The following is a 19,199-nucleotide window of genomic DNA, read 5'->3' as shown; positions in this document are numbered from 1 at the left end:
GTGTATTTGTGATCTGTTAGTGTAACACTGTCCCTGTAACAGCATTGTGGTGTAGAATGCCTTGATCACAGCATGGAGAAAGCAATTTCACAGCAGCTCTGTGGCAATCAGGATTTGTTGCCAGCAGTCAGATCAATACACAGCATCTACCGTCAAGTCTGAATCACAGATAAGGAGGGACTACCAGTTTGATTGATTTGGACAGGCTATCCACTTGAAATTAAAGGTGACGTGCACAGATTGCTGTCAGGACAGCATCTCTCAGGCTTCACACTGTGTCAGAGCTGTTGTCTGCCTGGATTCCCTCGCAGTCCTGGGAAGGCTTTGCTCTGTGAAGCTGCATCTCACACCCCAGCGTGGAGGTGGAGGTTTCCATTGTGACTGTGTAAAGTAGCTGACAGTCAGTGCCTGTCACAGAGAGGTGTGCAGATAAGACAACCTTCAGATACCGCTGTGGCTGAGCTCCTTTCTAAACGTGCTGCGCTCTGTCAGTGCTGTCACAAAAGCTGTATTGCATAACAGGTGTACCTTGACTGCTTCCACCCAGCAGTAAAATCACCCCAATAAAACTGACCTTATCTTCTCGTTCCAGCACAACATGCCTTTCTGGAGGATCACAAACCATGCAGACCTTGTGTCCCTCCACCAAGCCCTCGAGTTAGACTTCCTGTAAGAAGCCGGAGCAAAGATGTGACTGCGGCTCCTGCAATCTCTCCATCACTGGGGAGGCAAAGATCTCCTACAGCTGGGGACTCCATTTTCAGCTTGATGAAGAAAATGTACCTAATGCAAACTGTCCAGTAGGCTCCAGGTCATTTCCTCAGGAGCACAGACCCGGCCGAGTCCAAAGGTGTCCTGTGAGAAGCACTAGACTCAGCAGAGCTAGAGCTTGACTGGCGAAGAGACTGATGGAATCCAGCTGAATTCTTCTGGCAGGTAGTCTCCAGAGGGAGGGGGCGACACAACTCTTACAGACACTTCTGCTTTTCTATTCAGCTTAGTTATAGAACCCAAGTAAACAGAAAACCTTATTTTTATAGAAAAATACTGATGGCGGAGCTGAACCTCCCTTGTTTTGCAAAGCCAAAAAGAGCTCTTGGTTTGGTTTGTTTGTTTTGTTTTCCATGGGAAATATTAATGAAAATGTCAGAAATACCTCTACTGCTGTGCAAACGTGTCCTCTCTCCTTCTCTGGGTGTTCAAAAGCAGTTAATTTATTATGGTGTCCTTACATTGTTTCTTCTATGTGGGATTGATCCTATTCTGGGATGTAAGAGGTTCCTTGTTGCTGTTGGTTGTTCCCATTGGCTTCTAGGCAGTGTGTCTACAACGCACGTAACTGAGCCCTGCTAACGAGCAGGGGATGGTTGGATTCCAGCTGTCCATGACCCAGACCATAAATCCCACAGATTGTTCCTGGATGTGAAAATGAAGCTGCCAATGAACCTCAGAGACAGCGCAGCACTATTGGAGAGAGCTGAGATCTGAACAGAGCCCTCATTTGGGCTAGAAGTGATTCGAGAGAGAACTAAATTCTCACGAGTGTTACAAGGAAGGATAATGGGAACTGATCTTTGCCTCTGCTTTTCTGACTCCATTTGTGAGAATATGTTCCCTTTGGTAGAATCAGATTCAATTGTCTTGTATTCTTTGCATTAGCCCAACTACATAGTTAGAAACAAAATAAAGCCCTTGACGGGAGGTACTTCATTCTGTAACACACTGTGACTTGGCAGCTTGCAGCACGCTGGCCTCAGAAGTGATGGATACACTGATTGATTTGATTTGATTTGATTCTTTTGCTACCATCTCAGAATATAAGGCTGGGGTCGGTGTGCTGCAGTACTGCTGGCCAGAAAGGCAGCTTTAGGCTGGGGGCTGCTTTTGTGCCAGGTCAGGCTGTGGGCGATGCTGTCTGCCATCCAGCTGTGCCCCCTGATGGCACCAAACCAGCAGATGCCTGAGGTTTCTGTACACAGGACGGATGCCTGCTTTGCTGTTGAGCCAAACACCGCAGCTGCACCCAAACCCTTCCAGTCTGTGTTTCCAGCTCAGCATCACCCAGCTGTGTCTGCTGGGGACCGGTCTCAAAGGCACAATGTTACTTAGGAAGGATGCTGGCTGCTCAGGTTGTGCCCACGGGAGCAGGTGATGTTTGCTGCATTCCTTTCACGGCATTAATTACTGAGGAATCATTTCTATCAGTGCTAGGGTGGCTCAGCACATGCGTGGATGTGTCCTATAAGGGACTGCTGTGAAGTGTGTCACTGCTGGGGCTGCTGAAGGTGTGGATTGGATCCTGGTTTCAGCTCTGGTTTTGGCTGTAGAGATAAATGCAAGTCAGAGGAGTTTGCCTTTCTCTGAGATGGCTGCAGGAGTGGGAGCCCTTCCCTTGGCACAGATGACACTGCAGCCCCCGCTTTGGTTCTTTACTTTAAAATGTTTGAAGGGAATTTTTAAGATGGTGACAAACCTTCAGCTGAGTGTGGACCTATTGCAGCCAGTGGCGTTTTATACTGATATTTATACGTCTCCTTGAATGTATGTAAAGTACTTTTATAACAGGAGGTTGGTGGTACATTTCTGTGTTTGTTTAATAAAGGCTGATTTTGGTTTTTCCCTCTGCTGGCTGCTCCTCAGCATTTTCCTGCCTCACCCAGCAGAGGCAGCTCCTTTAACCTGAGCATTGATTTCCTTCTGTGTCCCTTTGCTGTTCCCAACCCGGCTGCAAGTTGAACTGCTGACAAATGCCAAATGGAAGCAGCCTCCTCCCGGCTCCTCACTGGGCTCCCACATCACTGTGCAGGCCCTGGGGCTGCCCTTCGTCCTGTGGTGGGAGCTCACAGAGCCCCTTGTGTGCTCACATGGGAGCCCTGGGGCTGCCGCGTGTGCTCTGTGTAATGGGAACTGTCCTATGAACTGGAAAGAAAAATAAAGTCTTTTATTTTCTATAATAGTCACCGTTTCTGCCTGTTGTCCACCACCACGGTCCCTCCTCAGCCTGCACTGTGGCCGTGCTGGCTCAGTGCTGCAGGGCTCCCATTGCCTGGGCTCTGAGCCTGCAGTGATGGCCAGGGAGCTGCAGTGCCAGCACTGGGTGCCCATGCTACAGCTGCTGCCCCTTCAGCCCCACAGCAGCTGATGTGGGGCTCAGCCATGGGGGATCCCCATTGGTGAGGTCACCCTGCAGTGCCTGGGCTGCTGCTGGTGCTCAATGCTCCCCCCACACCAGGACCCCCACAGTCCCACCCCCCCTGCCCCTCTCAGCCACATCTCAGCAATGTGCAGCCTTCAAGTCTCAACATTAAAACAGCAAAGGTAGAAAAGTCTGATTGCAACCAGACGCTTGACAAGGAGCTGCCACATTATGTCACACCGGGGGTGACGTTGGCAATAGGCACCAGGAGAAGCACAGACAACCAGGTTTTATGGAAAACGTGTGTAATAAATAACAAGAACCAACAGTGAACCAGTGCGCAGTCCTACCTAGCACAGAAGGCCCAGCACTGAGCCTTCCTTCCTGCATCCCTGTTGTGCAATGAACTGTCAAACTGCATCCTGCGGACACACAGGAAGAAGCAAAGAGAACCTCCCCAACAACTCCAACCACTCGGATAAGGCACAATTCCACCCCAGGGAGTGCAGGACGCAGCCTCACACAGCAGCTGCCCCATTCAATAGACGTGGCTCTGCCAATGCAGCCAGTGGGAAGTGGGTCCGTGCGAGGCAGCGCAGCCGTGAGTTCACCAGGTCCGGCTGTGAGACACCACGGGGCTCACAGGGCTCTGAGATGCTGCGGAACTGCACGGCGCCATCAGCTCTTCCATCTGCATCCACTTCATCGCCGCTCGGTGGCTGCGCTCGGACATTGGGGTGCAGCCACCAGTAATAGGTGACGCGCAGCAGCAGCCCCAGGACGTAGCAGGACAGTGCAGCCCACAGCGCTGGTTTGAGGTGTGGGTGCTGCTCCTCAATGGGGCAGCCCCAGAGCCAGGCCAGGCTCAGCAGCGCGATGTCCACCAGGATGAAGCTGTGGTAGATGATGCTGCGCTGCAGGGTCCTCCCCGGGGCCACGTTGAACCAGCTGAAGTAGAGGATGACGGCCACCATGGCGCGGTAAAGCTGCTCAGGGCCCGGTGACTCCATGAAGTCGGTGCCCTGCAGGCTGACCCAGATGAACATGGCCAGCCACACCAGTAGGAAGTGCACGGCCACCCCATAGGGCAGCAGCAGGGCAAAGAGGGCGAGCGCCAGGATGCGGGGGCAGAGGAGGAAGAGGTTCCATAGGAAGTAGATGACGGAGGAGCCCCAGCCCATCTCGTACTTGTCCTGCAGGAAGGAGCGCAGGGACTGGTGGTAATCCAGCAGGGACCAGGTCACACACAGGAACGCCGTGCAGATCCCCATCCCTGCAAACAGAGCAGCAGCCATTGGAGAACACAGACCTGGTGCTGCTCCGACACAGCCCAGCACCGCAGCCCAGCACAGCCCCGACCCCCCAACCCCATCAACCCCCGGCCCCGCACCCTGTGCCGGCTCAGCCTTGTTGGTCCTCAGGACGCTGTAGAGCAGCACCGCGAGCTGCGGGGCGTTCTCCAGGAAGGTCTCGAAGAGTCTCAACATGCTGATGTCGTGCAGCACAAACGCCATGTGGCTCCGCTCCTCCTCCGTCGGCTCGGTCCGGCACAGCCTCCAGCCCAACCGCAGCGCCCGGCAGCACCTACCGGAGCACGGGGCGCTCAGCGGGGCCGAAACCGCACCCGGCTGGGAAGGAGGGGGACGGGAGGGAGCCGGTACCGGTAGAAGAAGCCGAGCTGCAGGACGTGCATCGCGGCCAGGAGGCGCCGGGGCAGCTCGGGCCGCAGCTGCGGCGGATCGGATCGGAACCACAACCAGCTGCAGGCCTGCCGGGCGGCGGAGCAGGCGGCCCACAGCCCCAACCCCAGCACCGCGCAGCCCGGCTGCCCCCCCCGAGCGTATCCCACCGCCACCCACACGTCCGCCCCCACGTCCCACGCCGCCGCCGCGGCTCCCACCGCCAGCAGCAGAAACTGCCACGGACCGAACCGAGCCGGGTCCCGAGCCGCCATCCCCGGGGCGCCCCGCCCGGCACGGAACCGCCCCGCCCCGCAGCGCCGCCCCACGGCCCGGCTTTGGGCTCCCCCGTCGGAAGACAACACGCTCCTCCTCCCATACAACGCAGCGCTGCCCTGGAGCTGCCTCCAAACATCCGCTTGTATGAGCGGATCTGGTATGAGCAGGGCAGCTGCTGTGCTGGCTTTTAACACGCGGTAAGTTACAACCTACATGGAGACCTTCATCTTGTGCCTCAGGAGCAGCAGAAGGAAGATGAACTCCCCGCTGAGGCTCAGCCTGGCACAAGAAGGCATTGCAACCACCTTGAGGCATTAAGCTTCCCTATAGAAGAGCTCAAATAACATCACTTTTACTTTTACTACAAAGCACTGATTACTTCTCAGTTCTCAAATAAGTTCCCAATTCCAAAAGCTGCCCATTCACACACACTATGAAGCCGCCCTCCTCTCTGTGCTCTCAGTCCTTACAGTGTTTGCTGGGGCCCAAAGATCCCTAAGAGCAAAGAGAGGAATAAAAGGCAAATGCTGCCGATGGCGGAGGTGGAGCTGTTGGCTTCCAGGCACTGCTGGTATCTGCTGAAATCTATTTCCTTGATGGCACAAACGTGGTCGACGCGGCAGGTCTCCCCACACGGGCTGAGATCGTATCTGACAGAGTTAAACTCATAGTATCGCTGCAGGTACTTTGCATCCTCGGATATCCTGTCCAACACCGTCTGCATGGATTGTGTGGAGCCATCAGGCACCTGAAAGGCGCTGCTCAGCCGATATTCCTCCTCCCATACTGGGCCCAGCAGGTTGGCACGAGTTAAGTTCAGGTAGTAAGTCACCATGTCCTGCAGGGTGAGAGAAATGGAACCAAAGGCAGGTGAAGAAAGGATCGGCCCTTGAGTTCAGGATACGTGCCTTCATGATGCTCTTACTGCATCCCTGTGCTAACTATGAGACTGTCAGAGCTCAATTCCTGCATACCCCTCTTGTGTCCCATAGTTCTGCCCATGGAGGAATAAAACACTCCCATAGAACTGCAGTGGGGATCCCCTACCTGCACCTGCAGGGTGTCTGCATCGTAATCAACCACTCGGATCCCAGGGTTGTTGGCTCCGTTGGTCACTCCAGGTAACGTTGTTTTCCAAGGGGTCACTCCAGGGGCCAAGAACATGACGTTGATTGGGGAACCTTAAATAAAGGGCAAAACCAACCATGAATGGCAGACACCAGCATCTCAGAAACAGATCACTGCAAACAGCCAGCTTTAATTCTAACAGTACATGTATAAAGATCATCACATTGACCAGCACAAGAACATTGGACTGCAGCTAAAAAGAGATATTCCAAAGCTATAGATGGCTCTTGTGGTGAACATGAGCTCAAAGGACACCACACAGAACCCCAGAGGAAAGGTTTGTAATCATCCCCTTTTGCCTCAGCTCATGTCCAAAGCCAACCAGCACAGAGCAGCACCAGCAGCATGGCTGGAAATGATGCGAGGGGAAACTGGAAGGAGGGCAGCAGCTGTAGGCTGGGCTCAGGGATCACTGCTGTGTATTTTAGCAGCCATTTTAGAAAGCAAGATAAGAATGAGCCTCTTTGGGCTTTCTACCAGTCACTGAATGTTCTCACTGTCAGTGATGCTCTGGGGGTTGGCAGTGATATCATGCAACCATGAGAGCAGCCAGATCTACCTGTATCGCTGTAAAACATGCGGAAGCTGTCAGTGTGATGGTGTCCAAAGAACTGGGCTGCGATCACCCCGTGGTGCTTCTGCACTATATTCAAGTATCTCTCATTGAAATCCCTGCGGAACCACGGCTTGCCTCGTTTCTTCTCAAAGAAGCCAGGAGGGACGTGACCCACAATATAGACCTGCAAGAACAAGGAGCCGCACTGAACACACTGCCCATGCTTTGTATAGAGATGGCAGTGACAGCACAGAGAGGAGATGAGGAGCAAGAAGAGCTTCCAAACTTGGATTGAACCCTCTACAAAGATATTTAGTTTCTTTTTTAAGTCTTATTTTAATACCATTTCTTCTGCTTTAGAGGCGTTGGTCAATGTTTCCTCCAGCCATTGGAATTGCCCTCCGGGATCTTCCTCACCCGCTGTCTGGCTGTTCTGGTCATAGTACAGGTTGGTATTGAGAACAATCATTCGTCCCCTGGTATTTGGGCTGGGCAGCTTCTCACTGTAGAAAGCTCCTGCAAAAGGCAAGAAGGGAAAGCAGGGGAGGCTAAAGCATAAAGAAATTCATCACATGCAGGAAAACACAGCATTAAATTGGACCTTTCCTCTGTAAATACTGTTGCTCTGAGCATAGGAGCATTGAAATCTATTTGTGGTGCTCTCCTAACCACCCCCATAGTGCTGCTAATGTGCACCAGCGGCACCATTACCTGCTCTGAACAGAGGAATTGAAGCTTCATTCAACCATGAACGCCACAGTTCTGCTGTTTGGTTGTAGATCCTGTTCTCCTTCCCTGGAAACTGATTCTTGGGGTGGAAGTCGTGATTTCCCATTGCTGCAAAGACTTTAGTATCTAAGAACAGAGAAAAAGCAGAAGGGAGATGTCTGTAGTTGGTTCATGGTTCCTCATCATCAGAGTCTCCAATGACTCAGAATGAACAGTGTGGTTTGACAGCTTTATAAAGGTGTATCACCCACAGTGCAGCCACACTGAGTGCGGATATAACACTGCACAGACCCCTCCCTATGGATGCCATGGGGCTCCTCAGGGCAAAACACCCCCCAGATACGTCTTTACAGAGCAATCAATGAGCTCTCACTGTTGTAACACTTCTCCCCTCACTGCTGAGATGGATTCAATAGAACTTGTGCAGTATTCTACCTAAATGAGTAATAAGGGAAACATTTATTTTCCTCCCTCCTGACTGTGTTAACAACAGTGTGTCACACACCTCAATTCAGACACACCTCAACCCACACAGCAGCTGAGAAGAGGACAAATAAGTCAAGATCTTTTCTGGGCCTTCCCCAGTTCTCTCATTGCTCCACACAGATTAAACCTTCCCATCCAAACCTGCGCTTCTCTCCCCTTCCCATCCCCTCCCATCCTACCTGGAAATACCTGTTTGATCAGCGAGGTCAGGTTTGCGATGATGTGCAGAACCTTCTCTTCTCCGAGCTGCTCATCGGGGACATGAGGAGTATCATCCCTGGAACAGCAGATAGAACACAGACGTTACTTGTGACTATCAAGGCACGTGGGCAGAGCAAGGCACTGAACATGCACCTGAGCCTTGTTTTCTTCCTTATCTCATAGGAGATAAAGTCAAGGTCTTTGGGGTAGGAACTTGCACTGTGCACATGGGCTGAAGCAGAGAAGCAGGAGGAAATGGCTCCAAGTGGAAAGCTGCTCCGTTTGGTTCTACTTTAACACTATATGTGGGCACTAGAAGCAGGTTTATCCCATTTCAACATGTTTAATAGATGCTACAGCTGAGTGGGGCATCATACAAGAGAATATAATGCAACATGGGGTCAGAACTGGATAACAGCAGGGAAGCAAAAGCTGCCTGCGTTCAATAGAATGAAATAGAATTGAAAAGGAACCCAATGAATGCTCCAAGTAAGGCACTGATTTAACACAGCTACAGCCCATGGCAATAGACAGGAGGCATTTAACAGCTAAAGCCCACGGCAATAGATAGGGGGCATTTAACACAGCTAAAGCTGAGTCTATGGTAATAGACAGGAGGCATTTGACACAGCTACAGCCCATAGCAATAGATAGGGGGCATTTAATACAGCTAAAGCTGAGTCCATGGTAATAGATAGGAGGCATTTAATGCAGCTAAAGCCTATGGCAATGGATAGGGGGCATTTAACACAGCTAAAGCCCACAGTAATAGATAGAAGGCATTTAACACAGCTACAGCCCATAGTAATAGATAGGGGGCATTTAACACAGCTAAAGCTGAGTCCATGTAACAGACAGGAGGCATTTAATACATCTAAAGCCCACGGCAATGGATAGGGGGCATTTAACACAGCTACAGCCCATAGCAATAGACAGGGGCCATCACTTTGGGACTCAGCCCGCAGGGACTCAATACAATCGGTGCTGTTTCCTCACCCCGTCCATAGCACAAAGTCCGGCCGTGCCCGCAGCCGTTTCATGGCGCTCACAGCGGAGCTGAGCAGCGCCCAGGGCGCATCACATTCGTAGCTGCCCCACGGTCCCCCCGGTCCGGATCCCCCCGACGGGCAGCGCTGCCCGGCCGACAGCGCCTCCTCGTAACCGGGATCCCAGTGTAGGTCCGTCAGGTGCCAGAATGTCCCCGCCATCACCGCCGGGTGCAGCAGCACCAGCAGCGCGGCCGCCCGCATCGTCACCGCCTCCATCATTGAACCTTCACCTGCACGGCCCGCCCCGTCGGGGCACAGAGCCGGGCAGCGCCAGCAGCCAACATGGCGGCATCGGCATCAGCACTGCCGGAAGAAGGAGGGATGTGATTGGATCTTAGCGCTGGAAGAAAGAGAGAGGTGATTGGATTTCGCTATCGGAAGCTGGCGGAAGACGGAGGGCTGTGATTGGCTCCTGGTGCCGGGGCGCGGGACGCGGTGCTGGAGCAGCGGGTGGCTCCGTAGTCGGTGCTGAGGCGCCATGTGGGGCGGACACGGTGCGGGACGGGCGGGTGTGGGGGGATGTGGGGGAATCTGGGGAGATGTGGGGCGGGTCAGCGCAGCTCACGGCTCCGATCATCCCTTCACAGGTAACTTCGATGGCGGTTACGGCCCCGCGGGCGGATACACGCAGTCACCGGGAGGATTCAGTTCACCAGCGGGTGGGCAGGCCGAGAAGAAGCAGGTAGGGCCGGGCTATGGGGCCGGGCTATGGGGCTATGGGGTTGTGGGGCCGGGCCTTGGGCCTGGGTTGTGGGGCTGTGGGGCTGGGCTATGGGGCTGTGGGGGCCGGGCTGTGGGGCTGTGGGGCTGGGCTATGGGGCTGTGGGGCCCATCACGTCCCCCTTCACCCTCCCCCACAGCGCAGCCGCTCGCAGAGCATCGTGCCCTGCACCGTGTCGCAGCTGCTGGCAGCCGAGCAGGTGGACGAGGCGTTCCGTATCCATGACGTGGAGATCTCGCAGGTGGGCACCCCCTAGAGTCCCACACCCCCCCTAGAGTCCCACACCCCCCCTAGAGTCCCACACCCCCCCTAGAGTCCCACACCCCCCTAGAGTCCCTCACCCCTCTCCCATTACTCCGCCTCTGATGGGCCTCTGGTGTCTCACCCCGCCCCCTGACCGCCCTCCCCCCGCAGGTCACCGTGGTGGGCATCGTTCGACACGCAGAGAAGGCGCCCACCAACATCCTGTACAAGGTGGATGACATGACAGCGGCACCCATGGACGTGAGGCAGTGGGTTGACACCGATGTAAGCAATGGAACCGTCCTGAGGTGCTGCTATGGGGGTAAAACAGTGTGTGAGCTGCATCAATGGATGTCCCTGTTAGAGCCAGGCTGGGTGCTGCGGTAACAGTGATCAGTTGGCAGTGAATGTGGCTGGTGATGAACAGCTGCACTGAGCTGAACAACTGGAAGTAATTAAAGAGATTCTCAGTTGGTTTATCTACAGGTTTGCCATAAGATCCTGTGACTGCTCCCAGAACGCACAGCTGGCATTGATTGCTGTCAAGCCGACAGAGCGTTCAAATGAACATTTCCCATCTGTAGCTACATTTACCTGACTGCTTGTACTGATTGAATGTGTGTCGTTTGTGTTTGATTGAGATAGGAGTCCTAAAGTTTAGTATGATAACTGAGAGATGGATCAGCAGCTCTTTGCTTTCTCCTTTCTCTGTAAGGAGGCAGGTAGTGAGAATATCGTGGTGCCCCCAGGAACTTATGTCAAAGTCGCTGGTCATCTTCGGTCTTTTCAGGTAAGGTCGTGTGTGACTCCACAACAAACAAGGCTGGGGCAGCAGCATAAAGGGTTGGTGATGTGGCAGAGCAGGAACAATAATCACAGCATGTTATATAGGAGTCAACTCATAGCAGTCATCCTTGAGATTATGCTGTATGTGTTAAAGCAAAGAGCAATTGCCAGCTGGATCAAAACTTGCCCAGACATGGGCGTTTAAGTTGAAAACCTTTGCTAACTAAAGGCAGACGGACTCCCCACCCGCTGCTGCTCCTGTTCCTAACTAGAGGGCTTAAGTTCTATGGCAACCATGTTCCTGTTGCTCCCCTGTTAATGGTATTTGTTGTCTTTTCTCTGGAAGAACAAGAAGAGTTTGGTGGCGTTTAAGATCATGCCTCTGGAAAACATGAACGAGGTCACCACGCACATACTTGAGACTGTTAATGCGCATATGATCCTCAGGAAGAACCTTATGGTGTGTAGTTGAAGGTCATGGTTCCATTACAGCTGTTACTGGTGATCTAAAGGGAGGGACCTCTGGGTTCAGTGGGAAACTGTGTGCAAGTTGTGGGTCTGGAAAGGCTGAAGGGCTGCAATGGGGTGTGATGAGAGTCCTGAACTCCATTGAGAGACATTCTCATTGCGGCCAGTTTTACTTGGTTTCTGTTGGAAATCTATCTTTAATTACTATGCCTCTGAAAGAAGGTTGAGTCCTTCATGCCTTGGGTTTGCAGCAGCCTGTGCACAACAGTTCTTTTATTCAATTACTCTTGTAATTGCAGTCAGCATCAAGAGCACCTCAGTCGTTTACCTCTGTTGGAATGAGTGACGTGGGGGGCTATGGTGGAGGCAGCCTGCCTGTGAATGGACTCACAGCACATCAGAGTCAGGTGGGTGCCAGCACCTTCTCCAGAGCACAGCTGACACAGTGGGTGCTGCTGCTTTGTGGTGTAGGACCAAGAAATAAAAGCTCAGTTATTCTTGGAAGGCTGATAATCCTTTTTTGGCCCCGCTGTTCAGTGCTGATAGAGCTGAGCTGTGTGCTGATGGTGGTTCACGTTCTTCCAGGTGCTGAACCTGATTAAAAATTGCCATTCTCCAGACGGGATGAGTCTCCAAGAGCTGAAACTTCAGCTCCACAATGTCAGCATACCAACAATCAAGTAAGTGTGTAGAAGCTGATGTTTTTGGGGACATCAGGTCCCACGTAGGTGGGAAATGGTTGAGAGGAAGGCATTGATGTGAGCCACGTACTAATGGACTTCTTTTCTTCCAAGGCAAGCAGTTGAATTCCTTAGCAGCGAGGGACACATCTACTCTACTGTGGATGATGATCACTATAAGTCTACAGATGCTGACTGAAGCTCTTTCCACCTGGATTTGCTCCCAGCCAAGTGCTTCTCGGTGTCTCGAATTAACCTGCTGAGCTTTGCAACTTGGAAGGTGATCTTTGCTTTCTAACATGTGCAAGTCCCACTTATTCAGTGATTCCCCACACCCCGAAATTCAAGGACAATGTAGCCAAGAGAAACGTTCTGTTAATGTACAGTAATCATGACTGGATTTGTAATTAGTTTGTGCACTTAAATCTATATTTGTACTACGAGGTGGTCTTGTTACTATGGCTTTTGAATACTATTTTCATTAAAATGTAAACTAGGGTGGTCTTAAGCTTCTGTGGCTCTGGAGGCTTTTGCTCCTTGCTAAAGAAGGAAAGCATTTGCCATTAGAACTCAGCTGTGTGGGTACAAACAGCCTGTCACAGGATTGGGTTATCTGTGCTTAATATTTGCTTAAGCTTTTGAAATGAGTTGTTTCAAAGGGTCACATGGATAAGAACGAACAGCTGGATATGAAAACGTGAATGATTCTAATGAAAGAAGCTGCAGGTTGTATCTGGGATCCACCTGGAGCCGGGATCATCGCTGCCAATAGGAATAAAGGGCAGAGCATTGTGGATATTGGTGATGCAGCAGGGAGGAGGTGATGAGTTTTGTTTCCTCTTTCTGTACCTGGCCCTGCTTTGCTCACAGAGGCAGCATCCTGAAGATGGCTCCTGCACTGTGTCTGTTCTCACTTGATTTCCTGTAGTAGAAAATGCAGAACTGAAAGCTGCCTGCTGGGAATCGACAACCGCAGCAGTTTGTGAGCTTCATAAATATTCAGAATCACTTAACGACCCTGTAAGGAGCCAAGCTGTTCTCCATAGACTGAGTGTGGTTTCTGTGGTGAGTATTTAGCATTGCTAAGAGGCAGGACATAGGATTGTTGGAGCAGTCAATGGATGGGAGCCCTGTTTGCTGCACTGTGCTGCTCTGCTCGTAAAGAGCTGCTTCCTATTTTCTCCTTAGCACAGGACCTGCTGGAGGAGGCTTGTTCCTCCCTGCTTATCAGCTGCGTGAGTGGCTTTCCACAAGAGCTGCACACTATGGTTTTCAGCACAGATTTTTATCTTGTCTGAGAGGAGGAACAACACAAATCTGAACCCAAAGCTGCACAATGAGAGAGAAAATAAAAGCCCAAACAGCAGTTGGCTGATAAATGGAACTTAAAGGTTTATTTTCCAGCTCTGATTTGTACCTGCTTGTGGTCTACAGCAGCTGGGACTGGAAATTACCCCGTGTTGGTGCTCCTCGTGGTGCCTCCTATCAAGTTCCCAGGATGGTTGCCCCACTGTACACTGCTCTGGTGCAACTGGAGAGTCCCATAGGCAACAGCTGAGGACACGGCAGCGTGATATCCCAGCACAGCAGAGCAGGGAGGATTTATTCTGCACGTGTGGCTGCTCCTCAGGCACGTGAGCTGCTTGCATTTGTGGATAGTGGGGACATATGGAGGCAGATAGAAGTCATGCTGTGGATCCCCGAGGTTGTATTTGTTTAATAGCTTTAATTTAATGTAAGGTTTAAGAATAGTCAGAGTCTGGACAGCTTCAGAAACTGAGGGGTTAAAAAGGAAGAATAGTCTGCACTTTGCGAATCGTCTTCTGAACGCTGCTTTCAATGGCTTCATAATTGTGTTCATCATCGCTGCTCTTCACATCTGGAAGAGAATAGCACAGACAGTGCGTGTAAAATTGGAGCTAGGCCATGGCAGGAGCCCCAGCCTGCTCCCCTTCCCCTCAATGGGAAACCCACTGGGGTTTGCATCCCCTCACCTGTATTTCCAGGACTGTCATGGATCTGTGGGGCTGGCAGCCTGCGGGGGCACGGGCTGTACTTGTTGGGGGCGCTCTGGATGGGGGGCTGTTCTGCCTTCAGAGGTAATGAAGGAGCCGGGTGGGCTGGGGGGCTGGTGGGACGCTGGGAGACGGCAGGGCGCCTTCCTTTGGGGTCTGCCTGGTTCTTCCTGCCCTGGTGTGTCTGTGCCTTTGGTTTGGGGGGCCGTGGGGGTGGTGGGGCCGAGCCGCCTGGCAGCTGTGCCAGCAGTTGGTAGTAGAAGGCCTCGGTCAGCTCCTCCACGTGGGATTGGTGCGTGGATGGGCGCTGTGTGCTGACGGGCTCCTCGGTGAGGACGAGGGAGAGGTCCAGCCAACGTGGTGGGATCTCAAAGCCCTCATCCGGCTCCTCGCAGAAGCTGCTGAGCAGGAAGGGCTGGGAGATGCGGGCCTCCAACCGCAGGGAGGAGAAGGAGCCCAACACGTCCCGCTCCATCGACGGGTCCGTGGCCGCCACCCTCACATCACAGGGCAGCGCCATCTGTTCCAGCAGCTCCTCCAGCCCGTACTTCTTGCTGTCTCCCACCTCCTCCACGAAGCCGCCCCCCAGGTCCAGCGGCAGCAGCAGCTCCTCACCCTCCTCATCCTCTCCATCCTCCCCCTCGCTGCGGCGGCGGCACAGTAACCGGGTGCTGCCGTTGTTCTGCAGCAGCCGCTGGGCCTCCAGCCTGTCTCCCACACTAAGCGGAGGCACGTCGTCCCCGCGGCCCTCGCAGTCCTGCGTCACTACCACGTGCAGCCGCTGTCCTGGCTGCAGCCCGGCCGCCAGCTCCTGCACCCCCACAAACTGCCGGGGCCGCAGGCGGAACCGGCCCCGGTAGGAGCTGGAGAGGAGGAAGCGGCGGGCGCTGCTGCGGGCCGAGGCCAAGACCCGCCATGTGTGGGAGCAGCCGTGGATCTGCAGCCGCTGCCCCTTGTGCAGGCGGGAGGCCCAGGAGCTCTGGAAGATGGCGGCGCCGTGCGGAGCCTCCAGGATCTCGGCCTGTGCCGGCAGCAGCTCCTCCATCCCCAGCAGCTCGCTCAGCAGCAGCGGCCGCGCAAAGTGCACGTCTTGACACTCCTCCGTCACGTCCTCCACGTCCACCTCCAGCGTGGAGGGGATCTTCACCTGCTCCCTGCGCACTGCGGGAGCACAGCCACCCTCATTTTGTGCTCACCTCACTATAGAGACGCCCTTCCCACACCCCACTCCTTGCAGCCTCCCATCCCAGCACCAAACCCGTCCCCTGGCACCTCCACCCCAGCACTCACAGTGCATGATGGCCTGCACCTCGTACACGGGGCTCAGCAGCAACGCGTGGGGGCTGATGCTGGGGCACAGCAGGGGCTGTGTCTGCCCTCTGCTCTGCCCCACAGCCTGGAGCAGGGTCAGGCCCTTCTGCCTACTGCCCTGCACGGGGGGTCCCTGTGATGTAGGATGCGACGATGGAGCTGGAGAGGGCTGGAAAAGACCTGCGGGATGGCAAAGCTGAGCACCCTGCGGCCACAAAGGGCTCCTGGGGCAGAGGGCCCCGTGGGGAGAAATGGAGCGGGTGGGATAGATTAGAACTGCCCGGCTTACCCTGAAATGTGGGTGGCAGCTCTGACTTCTGCCCCGTCTGCACATCCTCACAGATCACCTTCTGCAGTGTCACAGCCGTCACCTTCAGCAGGTCACCGGTTGACAGGCAGCACTCGATGCCGGAGATCTCATATACGGACCCTGCGGGGGGAGGAGGGACCTGTCACAAACTGGACCTGGTCACATCAACTGGATCTGCACCCTGTGCTGCCCCTGTGTCTCCCATTCATGGGCTGGGGGGTGGAGGTGCACCAGCTCCACTGCTGCCCAGCAGAGCTCAGGGATGGGGAGCTCTCAGCAGTGTGGGGACTCCAGGAGAGGTACAGGAAGCTGCCAGCACCAATCCCACCCATAGATGTTTGCAGGTTGGTTGGAAATGGGATTATTTCTGCCTAGTCGACTCATTCTGAGCCCTGATGCTTTGATTACGGGGGGGTAGAGACTGTTATTGGTCACACAATCTGCTGCTGCTGACCTGGATGAGTGGGGGCTGAATATGGTGGAGCTCAGAGCAGCTCTATGGGGTGGGCAGCATCACCTGGGCTGCATCCACAAGTGCTGACAAGGTGAGAAGGTTCTCAGTTACCTTAGAGAGATCCTGGGTGAATCAAGGAGATTGGAAAAGCAAAGCTCCTGACAAGGTTAAACGTGCCTCCCAGCTGAGCTACTAAGCAGTGTTAGTCCACCCGAACTGCTTCTCCTCTTTACAGGGCAGGACAGGAGAGCCCAGGCTGTGGTGACATGGAGAGGGGATGTGGGGGGGTGGCAGAGCCTTGGAGGATGCGAGCACCCTGTACTCACCTTGGAAGTAGACACCGGAGCAAATCCTGAGGATGCGGGGTAGGGTGGTGGGATCCAGGGAGCAGATGTATTCCTGGAAGGAGACGGGCTCCATGGCTGCACTGCTGGGTGCTGCGGGACACGGCAGGGAGTGAATGATGTAGGAAACAGCTCCGGGCTCTGCTCTGACTTTGCATGCTTTTCAGTTCCGCTTCTCACAGTAGTTCCCTCTCTGGCCACAGCCCATCTCTGCTCTGTGACAAGGGCTGTTGTCCTGCTGACACCCCCAGCCTGGCACCCACCGCAGCACTGGTGGTCAGGGGGTCCACGCCATGCATGGGTGCAGCAGCCTCAGCCAACAGAACGCTTCCCTAATGCTCAGCCTGGCATATCCCAAGCTGTAAATGTGGCCATTGTTGTGTTGCAATCCCAGCCCCCTGGCCATATTAGTTGCCCTTCTCTATGAACTCTATGAACCCTCTTGAACTCAGGGTTCAATGCTGGGTTCAGTGCAGCCATGGGAAAGGGGGGCTGGAAACAGAAAGGATTAGGTCAAAAGTCAGAAGGGAGGAAAATATGTTTAAATATAAAAGATCATACAGGAAAATTCAATGGTCAGAAACCTACAGTGGCCTAAAGGGAACAGTGATAATTAGTAAAGCCAGCAAAACCAATACCACGGAGCTGCTTCCAAGCTCAGGAGCAGCGAACACAGTTAGAGAAGATCCTGAGGACTGTTCTTGCTCTTCTTGCTGAGGCTGCCATTCACAGAAGTGAAAATCAAACAACAAAGCAGAGTCAGCATAGAGGAAACCCAGCACTTGCATAGCTCTGCTCATGGGCACTTGGTGGTGGAGCCAGGAGGGCTGGGATGCCCGTAAGAAGCCACAGAGCAGCTGCAGGAGGGAAAAAGCAGCTGTCAGGGCTGCGTCAGCCCCAAAGCCAAAGCCTTGGGCTCAGTAAAGGAGTGGAATGAATCACTCCCAGTGTTTTCACTTCCTTCTGCCCCAGCACTGTCTGTAGGAGGACGAGGCCAACAACCCCAGGAACCATTGGTTCAACACACAATGAAACTGCCTTATTCCCATCCGTGCTCAGCCCTCACTTCCCCCATGGCAGCTGAAGGATGTCACCTCACTGGGTGTCCCCTCTGATCTCAGCCTGAGTCCCAGCACAGAGGGGTCCTGCCCAGCAGGGCCGTGCTGTGCAGACAGGTCAGCTATAGCAGCACAGAGGGCATGGAGACTGCAGCTCCTCACCATGCATGGAGCACAGAGCACTGTCACCCACCTTTTAGCTTTTATCCCCCTGAAGCTCTAAAGGTCCATCGGGCAGAGCAGAGGACTTGCATCAGAGGAAGTTGCCCCAATCCTCCAGGCTCATCTTGCTGACAGGAAGGTGAATGCAATTGCTCTTTTCCTCCAGAGCACAAAAACACCTTTTGTTATCATCGCTGATAGAACGAGGTGAAAAAAGGATGATGGAAATGGTTTATATACATTCAGGCGCTGAATTGGGTATGAGAGTGAAGCAGCTGACACCAACACCCTCATGCAAACGAGTCGTCATCTGCATGTGGGGCAGCCAACACACAGTGATCAAAAGAGGAAGACACAGAACCTATCAGATAGATGGGCCCAGCGATATCAGCCCAGGAAAAGCTGTTGGCCAACACTGGCAGAGGGTTCCCATCAGCCCACACAGCTGCTGGCTGCAAAAGATAGAGCGGGCAGGAGGAGCCCTTTTATAAGCAATGGTGAAGGAAGTTCCATCTGACTGCGATGGGAAATGCTGCTGTGCCAATGAGGGAGCAATGCAGAAGGCTGCCCAGAGAGGTCTGGGCTCATAACCTGATGCTGCCTGAAGGTTATGGAAGCCTTAGATAAAGGATTTGAAACTTCCAAAGGGGGAAAGTGATGTCTCAAAATGACTTTGATATTTCGGTCTGGTTGAGGTATTTGCTCGAGGCTGAAGTTCTGCTTTAAATTCCAGATATCCCACATCTCTGTGATGAACAACACTGGGTGTTCCTCTTCATGACTACAAGACTCTCATAAATAAGAACTGACCACCTCCACGTGTGTATTCTCTTCTGTTGATGAGGAGGAGTGAAAGAGCAGCTTGGTGGGCACCAACCAGCTGGCTGAGGTCTATCAGCTGCAGCACTGCATCTAAAGGAGAGCTCTTTCCACAGCACAACAGCTCAAGTGATGCATTCACAGGCAGGAGGGTTGGAACTGGATGATCCTTGAGGTCCCTTCCAACCCCAGCTGTTCTGTGACTCATGCTGGGCTGTCTCCTGGCAGAGAGAAAGCTGCTCAAGGTATGTTCCTCTGCATCATTTCCATGTTCACTGTGCTTCCCTGAGTCCATGGATTGCTCTCTGCTGTCCCTGAGATGGATCAGTACCTCACTGGGCCCTTGGCAAACCCCTCAGCTGTGCCACATCCTAACCAACACTTTGGGATCTATGCTGAACCAAAGGGCCACATCCATGCCCGTGGACAGGCCCTATAAGTACACAACATCCTCCACCCTTGCACGTAGGGCTGCTTGCTGCTGAGTCCCTGCAGTAATTCACAGAGAACAAATGGACCATGGCAGATATATCAAATAACCAGAGTGGTACTTGGAGCACATTCGGTATTTAAAGCCTCCTCAAC

The 19,199-nt window shown here is 53.4% G+C and overlaps 5 protein-coding genes and 1 long non-coding RNA gene across 21 annotated transcripts in view; 3 read left to right on the top strand and 3 right to left on the bottom strand.

Moving 5' to 3' along the window:
* The window catches only part of EYA3 (EYA transcriptional coactivator and phosphatase 3), a 36,069-nt gene extending 33,113 nt beyond the window's left edge, over positions 1 to 2,956 (top strand). For all 13 annotated transcript variants that reach the window (XM_015883505.3, XM_015883503.3, XM_015883504.3 and 10 more), the window contains one exon: positions 593 to 2,956. In XM_015883505.3, the coding sequence (XP_015738991.2) occupies positions 593 to 673 (81 nt within the window). In that variant the 3' untranslated portion in view covers positions 674 to 2,956. The remainder of the gene's footprint in view (positions 1 to 592) is intronic.
* Positions 2,957 to 3,424: 468 nt separating this feature from the next.
* XKR8 (XK related 8) lies at positions 3,425 to 5,409 on the bottom strand. Of its 3 annotated transcripts, XM_015883491.3 has the most exons (3): positions 4,798 to 5,178; positions 4,527 to 4,720; positions 3,425 to 4,409 (listed from the first exon to the last, which is right to left on the bottom strand). In XM_015883491.3, the coding sequence occupies exons 1-3, from the start codon at positions 5,088 to 5,090 to the stop codon at positions 3,655 to 3,657; spliced, it is 1,242 nt and encodes a 413-aa protein (XP_015738977.2). In that variant the 5' UTR covers positions 5,091 to 5,178; the 3' UTR covers positions 3,425 to 3,654. The 3 variants fall into 3 exon arrangements, with proteins under 3 accessions (XP_015738977.2, XP_085374465.1, XP_085374466.1); XM_085518339.1 differs by having other exon boundaries at positions 4,527 to 5,409; XM_085518340.1 differs by lacking the exon at positions 4,527 to 4,720 and having other exon boundaries at positions 5,063 to 5,137.
* A 21-nt stretch (positions 5,410 to 5,430) lies between these two features.
* On the bottom strand, positions 5,431 to 9,463 carry SMPDL3B (sphingomyelin phosphodiesterase acid like 3B). Of its 2 annotated transcripts, none has more exons than XM_015883492.3 (7): positions 9,191 to 9,463; positions 8,173 to 8,270; positions 7,490 to 7,633; positions 7,122 to 7,294; positions 6,782 to 6,962; positions 6,142 to 6,275; positions 5,431 to 5,932 (listed from the first exon to the last, which is right to left on the bottom strand). In XM_015883492.3, exons 1-7 carry the CDS (start codon positions 9,460 to 9,462, stop codon positions 5,561 to 5,563), a joined length of 1,374 nt encoding a protein of 457 aa, XP_015738978.2. In that variant the 5' UTR covers position 9,463; the 3' UTR covers positions 5,431 to 5,560. The 2 variants fall into 2 exon arrangements, with proteins under 2 accessions (XP_015738978.2, XP_085374467.1); XM_085518341.1 differs by having other exon boundaries at positions 8,183 to 8,270.
* A 199-nt stretch (positions 9,464 to 9,662) lies between these two features.
* RPA2 (replication protein A2) lies at positions 9,663 to 12,649 on the top strand. The gene is made up of 9 exons (XM_015883497.2): positions 9,663 to 9,737; positions 9,831 to 9,925; positions 10,104 to 10,205; positions 10,379 to 10,492; positions 10,923 to 10,997; positions 11,340 to 11,453; positions 11,761 to 11,868; positions 12,047 to 12,141; positions 12,256 to 12,649. The coding sequence occupies exons 1-9, from the start codon at positions 9,722 to 9,724 to the stop codon at positions 12,338 to 12,340; spliced, it is 804 nt and encodes a 267-aa protein (XP_015738983.2). The 5' UTR covers positions 9,663 to 9,721; the 3' UTR covers positions 12,341 to 12,649.
* Positions 12,650 to 13,067: 418 nt separating this feature from the next.
* LOC146758123 (uncharacterized) lies at positions 13,068 to 13,791 on the top strand. The gene is made up of 2 exons (XR_014935274.1): positions 13,068 to 13,206; positions 13,576 to 13,791. It is a non-coding gene; the product is annotated as an uncharacterized LOC146758123 (long non-coding RNA).
* THEMIS2 (thymocyte selection associated family member 2) lies at positions 13,509 to 17,961 on the bottom strand. The gene is made up of 6 exons (XM_015883490.3): positions 17,827 to 17,961; positions 16,558 to 16,668; positions 15,757 to 15,897; positions 15,447 to 15,647; positions 14,136 to 15,317; positions 13,509 to 14,020 (listed from the first exon to the last, which is right to left on the bottom strand). Exons 2-6 carry the CDS (start codon positions 16,649 to 16,651, stop codon positions 13,926 to 13,928), a joined length of 1,713 nt encoding a protein of 570 aa, XP_015738976.2. The 5' UTR covers positions 16,652 to 16,668; positions 17,827 to 17,961; the 3' UTR covers positions 13,509 to 13,925.
* Between the last annotated feature and the right edge of the window lie 1,238 nt (positions 17,962 to 19,199).

This window comes from Coturnix japonica, chromosome 17 (assembly GCF_054131305.1).
Source record: "Coturnix japonica strain WE chromosome 17, WE-NBRP24, whole genome shotgun sequence".
In the NCBI taxonomy this organism is placed as follows: domain Eukaryota; kingdom Metazoa; phylum Chordata; class Aves; order Galliformes; family Phasianidae; genus Coturnix; species Coturnix japonica.
Note: the sequence above shows the minus strand (reverse complement) of the source record. Positions and strands in the feature narration are given on the sequence as shown.